This window comes from Geotrypetes seraphini, chromosome 8 (genome assembly GCF_902459505.1).
Source record: "Geotrypetes seraphini chromosome 8, aGeoSer1.1, whole genome shotgun sequence".
In the NCBI taxonomy this organism is placed as follows: Eukaryota; Metazoa; Chordata; class Amphibia; order Gymnophiona; family Dermophiidae; genus Geotrypetes; species Geotrypetes seraphini.
The window spans coordinates 80588959-80596895 of record NC_047091.1 but is presented as its reverse complement, the minus strand read 5'-3'; the positions used below and the strand labels follow the sequence as shown (position 1 = coordinate 80596895).

At 42.8% G+C, this 7937-nt stretch overlaps 1 protein-coding gene across 2 annotated transcripts in view; it reads right to left on the bottom strand.

Moving 5' to 3' along the window:
* Nucleotides 1-1123: 1123 nt before the first annotated feature.
* ESRRA (estrogen related receptor alpha) overlaps nucleotides 1124-7937 on the bottom strand; it is a 61606-nt gene continuing 54792 nt past the window's right edge. The window contains exon 7 of one of the 2 annotated variants that reach the window (XM_033955058.1): nucleotides 1124-6404. In XM_033955058.1, the coding sequence (XP_033810949.1) occupies nucleotides 6157-6404 (248 nt within the window). In that variant the 3' untranslated portion in view covers nucleotides 1124-6156. The remainder of the gene's footprint in view (nucleotides 6405-7937) is intronic. The other variant, XM_033955059.1, reaches the window with a different exon arrangement.

Genomic DNA, 7937 nt, shown 5'->3' with positions numbered 1-7937 from the left:
ATGGCTCATGTTACTAAAAAAAACAAACCAAACTTCTCTGGCTAGGGAAGGTAGAGTAATCCTAAAGGATTCTCAGGGTCATAGGGTGAACTTAGTTCTCAAATGGCAATTTGAAGCATTGGCATTAGGCCTTAAAACTGTGATCGCAGCTTTCTTTGTGGTGAAGGCCTGCCATAAGTTGCTATACCAGAAACCCATTTCCGAAGTCCAGTACTGGTGGTAGGATCTTTCAAGGTTCAAACAGCCCATCTTAGAGCTTGAGTGAACAGAAGGTCTTTGACCTCTCATCCAGATGTGTCCAGGTTTTTGAATGGAGCTTTCAGGCTCCACCCTCCAGTCAGTCCCTAAGTGGAATCTCAACATTGAGTTACAGGTCCTCGATAAAGTTGTTTTTGCTTCTGTCATGTCAATCAGGAAGTGCAGCTTCCCGCTTTTCAGCCCACAGGCAAGAAGAAACAGGATGAAGTATTCAAGTTGCTGGATGTCAAAAGAGCTCTTTTTCGTTATCTTGAGGCGGTCAAATGAGTTCCACCTGTTAGATCACCTATTTGATTTGATCAGTAATAGCCATCTAAAGATTCTATTTCCCGATGGCTCCATATGGCTATTTCCTCAGGATACATTGGCTATGAAAAGCAGCTGTCATTTGCCAAGAAAGCTCACTCTACCAGCAGTGTGGCATCTTCCTGGGCAGAGCCATCCAATGAAATTTGTAGGGCAGTCACATGGTCTATCCTACATACCTTTATAGAATTTTACAGAGTGGACATGAATGCATAAATGAAGAAGACATTCGGGTCCTCTGTGCTGGTCACAGGCTCATCTGTCCTGCCCTAGACTCAAGGGATTGCTCTGGTATGTCCCATTTATAAGTAATCGTATGTTTACACAGGAATGAAGGATTATGTAGAACAGCATGCGATTCCTTACACCCCGCCCCATCTGATGTCTGTTATGCTTGCGGAGGCTTGTAGTCTTCCGGCTTGGCTTGTGGCAAGTGAAGGAAAGAGAAGCAGAGCCTCTGTAGAGGTGGCATATTAGTACCAAAATTGGTACATTTTGCCTTGCTAAGAGCTGTATAAGTTAGTACCAGTTGCACACAGGCACGTGGTTTTTTGTTGGGTTTTTTTTTTTTTTTTTTTTAATTTCACCACTATTCTTTGTTGCCCTGTTGGGTGGTTGTTTATTAACTGTTAAGTTTGATCTGCTCTGCCTCTCCCCCTTGTTTTCATTTCCTTTCCTAGGATTTATCACTTGCTTTGGTACAGATTGAGGAAAGGGTGCTGCCCAGAGAGGCAAGGGGGCAGAGAGAAGAAAATGATTGATGTCTTCTGCGAATAACTCATGAGTTGGGATGCTTAACCCATCAATAAAGAATTATATGCTGTTCTACAGGAAATAGGATTATCGAGATAACTAAAATCTTCCTTAGTAAACCATTAGCTAACAGGTCTAATTTTGAGGAAAAAAGCAGCTGAGGGCGAGTCAAGAGGGGAGAAGGATTAATGTTATTAGCAACGATAAAAGAAACTAGATTAGAGGGGCCAGGTTGGAAAAAAAAACCATCACCTAGAACTGGTATTAAAATAGAACCATTAGGAACTTCAGATGGAAGTGGTTGAAGAGTTAATGAATTGCTAAGCCAGTAGACAATAAAAGATCAATTAGTAAAGTAGGACTCAACAAGAATGATCAACTAATTCAAGGGGGGGTGGAAAAGTAAAGTGAAAAAAGCAGCACATCTCTCCCACCATCCGTGATCAATCTGATGTAATTGGTGAGGCCAAGAGGGGTTCATTTGGTGGAATGATAAGCATTAAAGCCTGTCTGATATGGGTGAAAAGCATTTGTTTTCAACGTAATTTGTTAATTAAGCTGTAACAAATTTCTCAATGATCTTGAACACAAAAAGAAGATTAGAGATTAGTTGGTGGTTACAGATAAATCAGCTTTATTTTCTTTTAAGATGGGGACAGTATTATTGCCTACTTCTAGGAATCAGGGAATATACTAGTGTCCAACTGGCTCAGAAAGTGTATAAAAAGATGGGTGTGAGTGAGAAGAGGGATTCAGATGAGACTAGGGTGGGCCTAAAAATTGAACATTTATTCCCCATTTCAGAGGGGGAATAAATATATTGAGATCAATATTTAGCCATTTTGGAAGCAGCTGCAAAGGGGCAAGGACAGGAGCAAGGAGGCCATGCTCCTCCTGCCCCCAGTGACCTTCCACCAGATATTTAGGTAGGCTGGGGGGAGGGCAACCTAGGCATGGAGGGTGGTCTGGTTGGAGAGGGGGATCAGGGGCACCAATACTTATATGGGTCCTGGCCCGATATTCAGCCAGCCCACTTACGTGGGCCTGGCTGAATTTTGGTCAGGCTTACATAAGCTCCGGCAGCCTACCTGCCCACACTTAGCCCGGTCATGGCCCAGCAATGAATATTGGGGGCTAATATAGCCAGCGACATTAAGCATTTAAAAAAACAATGACTGCCACTGGTTGAAGATCCAGGGGAATATGTCCTAACAGATCCATGAAGGGATGTCTAGGTTGCAGAAAAATACTCCTATGGTTTTTTGATAGGTTTGGGAAAAATAAATGTTTATTTCAAAAGACTGGCTAGAATAAATGTTTATGTTGTCCCTGATTTGAACCATTGATAGTTTAGACCTTTCTCTGAACTAGATATGCCCCAAGAAGCAAGCCAGGCAGATGTCCTGCAAAATCTGTAAGATCCAGAACAGCAAAAGATGCGGAGCAGACCAAAGTGATGAAAAGTATAACATTTATTTATAATTAGATGGCAGAGATTGCTACGATTTATAAATGTTATATTTTTCATCACTTTGGTCTGCTCCGCATCTTTTGCTGTTCTGGATCTTAAAATAGATATACAGGCTGTCCCCGAGTTAGACACCTGACTTAAGTATGACTCATACTTAAGAACGCAGTTGTGGCTTCATTTGATTTCACTGAGCAGTATGTCCAATGGCAAAAACTACGACTCTTCTGCAGTAGATTCAGGAGTGATGTATGGCCACATTAAGAACAGTGTGTGATTGTGCATGCTGTACCTTACTGGTAGGGACAGTTGACTCCTGTCAGCTGGAAGTAGAGGTAAAAAGCAAGAATATTAAAATCGTTCTTAAGTCAGATTTGTAACTTGTTCTTAGCCCAGGGACTGCCTGTACTACATTAACCAGTGCACAAACGTCTATTTCTTCATGTAGTTTAGAACAGGATCTATGGCAGCCAATCCTGTTCTACAATACTAATAGAATGGAAGTTGTCCCAACCTAGACATCTTAATTCTGATTAGTACAGCTTTTCTAAAATGACACTCTACATAACTGTTCTCTGTTAACTTGCACACCGCTCATGATTTTTTTAAACCTTTAATGTATCCCTTCAAAATCATCTCTTCTCTAACCCTAAGAGCCCTAAATTGTTCAACAGAAAGTTGTTCCATTTCCTTTATCAGAATTTTTACTGCTATTTACTAGAGAATGACACTGGGACAGATTTTTCCCTGTCCCAATGGGAACTCATTTTCCCGTCCACATGAGTTCTTTTCCTGTCCCTAACCCATCCTCATCTGCATAAGCCTCAAACACTTGAAAATCGTAAGTGTTCAAGGCTTATGTGGTTAAGGCAGAGCTTACAGGAATGGGACACCAACAAGACAAGGAAATTTGAGTTCCTACAGGGACAAATTTGTCCCCGTGTCATTCTCTACTCTTCTTATTCTCTGTTGTTTGGTTTTTTTTTAGATGGGGCAGACAAAGCAGCACCAGTACTCAAGATCCTCTCACACTATAGCTCTGCAGTGACAGTACCATGATTTTCATTCCTTTCCAAATAATTCCTAACATCCTGCTGGCCTCTTAATTTCTGCTGCACACCACACTGAGGATTTTATACTGTCCTTTGACTCAGAGACCCTTTTCTTGTGTGGTAACACCCAATACTGTGTACATATGGTTGGGATGCCCCCCTCACATGCATCATTTTACATTTCATTTAGACACCTACTTCCCCAGGCTGCCCTGGTCCTCCTGCAATCCCTTGTGTGGATGACTGAATATCACCTGCAGCTCTGACTACTTTGCTCATCAACATATTCATAAATGAACCAGAAAAAAAAAGTCAATAACATGCCTAGTGCTGATCCTGGGGCTCTCCACCATTCACCTCTCTCCCCTTGAGAAAACTGACCATTTAGTCCTGCCCTTTGTTGCTTTTTTGAATAAATCACCTCCTAGCTCTGCTTTTTTTCTCTCTCTGAAGAGCTACATACAAGGGACCTTATCAAGAACCTCCTGAAAATCAATTTATATGTACTATAATGATCAGCTTGTATCTATTGGAGTCTCTCTGAACCAAACAGTTTGCACTATGCTTGACAGCCCATCAGGCTGATAGTTGCCCTTAGGGGAGCTTTAATTCTGCAAAAAGGTACACACCGTTTTTTAAAAACTAGGTTTAAAACTAGGATGTGGTATTAAGAGAGGGTGACGGTGACAAGACAATCTCTTATTTCAGGGATCTCAAAGTCTCTCTTTGAGGGCCACAATCCAGTCAGGTTTTCAGAATTTCCCCAATTAATATGCATGAGATCTATGTGCATGCACTGCTTTCAATGCGTATTCATTGGGGAAATCCTGAAAACCTGACTGGATTGCGGCCCTCAAGGAGGGACTTTTAGATCCCTGTGACTTATCCTATGAACAGATAGAGCAGGTGGAGGTGACAGATGCAGAGGATCCCACTTTCCACAAATGGCCAATTTCTATAAGGGGCAGTGACATTTATTCCCCCACTCCCTTCTGTATGCCTGTGCCTCTTCCCCTCCTCAATCATACTGAAACAAGGACAAACAGCTTTTCAGAGGGATACAGAGAAAGGGTTCCCTTAGCTCATCTCAGCCAACAACCTTTAGTGTACCAGGAACATTTAGCAGGTATCAGGCTGCCCCAATGCACAGCCCCTCCTGTCTATATTCCTGCTGGGAGTTACAGTGGGTACAGTCCTTCCAGCACTCCCTGAGCCTCCTGGCTTATACAAAAGAGAATGGCCCGCCTTGGCTGCAAAGTAATATAAGCTTGTGGCCCAGAGCCTAGGTCATAGGAAATACCCACAACTTTTGCAACCACTCTGCCATGGCCTTAGGCAAAGGAGAGGGGGTAGGGTTGGTTGTTTTTTTTAAAAATACCCTTCTCATAGCCTTACCTGAGAATATCCCCATCCCAATCATCATAGGCGATCTGGCTGTTGCACAGGTATCTCCTGCCCTCTTCCTCCTAAGCCGAGTTCTCCTGCTAAAGGGAAAGGAGTTGCCCATTCCTCCCCCCAGCCCTCATACCCCTGACATCTTTAAAATGGTATTAAATAATCTAGATCTTCCCTCTATCTATTCTAATCCAAAGAGATGAAGATCTGAGCACCACTGGACACTGGCAGTTGGGAAGATGCAATAAACAGAATTTGGGAAAATCTTAAAAAACACACACACCTAGTAAATAAAACAAAATAAAAACATACCCTCAAAAAAAAAAAAAAAAATTCCTCCATACCAGCCCCTTAAAAACATAGCCTTAATGCTTCCCTTTCAACAAACACACACCCCATTCCTCTAAAAGAACCACCTTTTTCATTAAAAAAAATAAATAGATATTCTATTCCCTGGATAGCCCAAACTTGTAAGAAAGAAGGAGTTTTTTTTCTCTTTCTCTCCTCTTCAAATATGTGGGTGGAGTATGTCAGACCTTTCCCAAAGTTCAGCAAGACTCCCCCACCCCAAAAACACCACAGGCTGGACTGACTCCAGTACCAAGCTCCTTCCACTTAGCTTTATCCCATCTTCATCTCTGGTGCTGAACTGAGATCAGGGTTTGGGAGCAGGAACCTTTGGGTAAGGGAAATGGTCAATCCCCCTTCCTTTCCCAGTGGCTTGGTAGCCAAAGTCAGCATGTTCAGTGCCAACCAACAAAAAGGCATTCAACAGGCACCGCCTTGGTTGCTGTCTGGATACAATCTAAGCACCCATAGCCTTGCATCTGGCTTCCTAGGGTCAGGGGGCCCTTAGGGCCATGGCTGGTTTCTATAAAACTGGGATTTCCTCAGTCCTCCCTCTGCCCTTGTAGCCTTTCAGCATCAATCCATCATGGCTTCCAGCATTTCCAAGAACAGTTTGTGCATAGGCACTTTTCCCTCCAGCTTGATATTGTAGAAGTGATGCAAGACCTTGTTTGCAGTCTGGCGGAGCAGTGGGAGGGTGAGGATGAGCTTGCCTGCCCGACGGGGCTCTTCTCCATGCTTGCCTGCCTCGTAATCCAGTAGCGCCTCATGCAGAGTGTCACGCAACTTCTGAACCGCCTCAGTGTCCTCAATGTGGACCGAGTCTGTGGGAAGAGAAGATACCCAGTGAAGCCCATGGCTGCATGCCAGTTCTATCCAAGGCAGCAGTTTCCAACCCTGTCCTGAAGACATACCTAAATAGGGTGGTTTTCAGGATATCCATAAGGGAAGATTAGATTCTTACGTTGATAATCTTCTTTATGTTAACAGGATATACGAGTCCTGATGAGTGAGTTATCTTCACCTAACCGTGAGCTGTGCAGAAGGAATCATATACTTTTTCTTCAGCTCTGCCTCCTTCTTCATTGGGCTGTACTGCATGTCTTCAGTTTGTACCAAAGCAGTTGATAACCACTACAATATGAAACATAAGGAGGGGTATGGGGAACTTCCCTGACATGACACATGGTTTCAAGGATTCCTACAATCCAGAATTTAGAGTAAAATTGAACAAAGAAAAATCAGAACCATGGTCCAACCCCTGCAGTATACCCAAGGATCTCCACTATCCCTAACTCTCTTTAATCTCTACATTGCATCCCTCGGCACCTGCCTGGACAAATTAGGCTTAACCTCCTATAGCTATGCAGACAGCATCACCATTCTCCTTCCTTTTGACCAACCAACGTCCTCTATGACAGACCCAATACACAGGACACTTGAAACAGTAGCAACATGGATGAAAAATCACAAGCTGAAACTGAACCCAGACAAGACAAAATTCATTCTCCTCAAAAATAATAACACCCCAACCATAACAAATCTAATAATAAACTCAATCACATACTCCATACAACCCACTCTAAAACTTCTAGGAATGACGATAGATAGATGCTGTACCATGCAACCACAAATCAACAAAATACAAAAATCATTTGTGGTCATGAGAAACTTAAAGCAAGTTCAAAAATTCTTCGACAGAACACAATTCCAGTTCTTGGTCCAGTCCCTAGTCCTAGGTCTTCTAGACCAGTGGTTCCCAACTCTATCCTGGATGACCACCAGGCCAATCGGGTTTTCAGGATAGCCCTAATGAATATGCATGGAGCAGATTTGCATGCCTGTCACTTCCATTATATGCAAAACTCTCTCATGCATATTCATTAGGGCTAGCCTGAAAACCCGATTGGCCCCTGCCCCACAACTATGATAAAACAACTACAAATAGTTCAAAACACAGCGCTAAGACTTATCTTTTCACCAAGGAAACACGACCACATCACAGCATACCTCGACTCACACTGGCTCCCAATACAAGCAAGAGTACTATTCAAATTCAACTGCCTACTATTTAAAACCATAAACAGAGACAGCCCAGCCTACCTAAACAACCGCCTAATCCAAACTACCTCAACCAGACATAGGAGAACCCACAAACCATTCACGCATCCCCCAATCAGAGACGTCAACTGAATAAAACTATATGATGGCCTTCTAGCCACACAAGTAGCAAAACTAGACTACCAACTCTCCAATTTACTGATAACGACCCCAGACTACAAATCGTTCAGAAAAGAAATAAAAACCATGCTATTCAAGAAATCCTTGAAGACAAACTAACATCGCAAGACTCATCC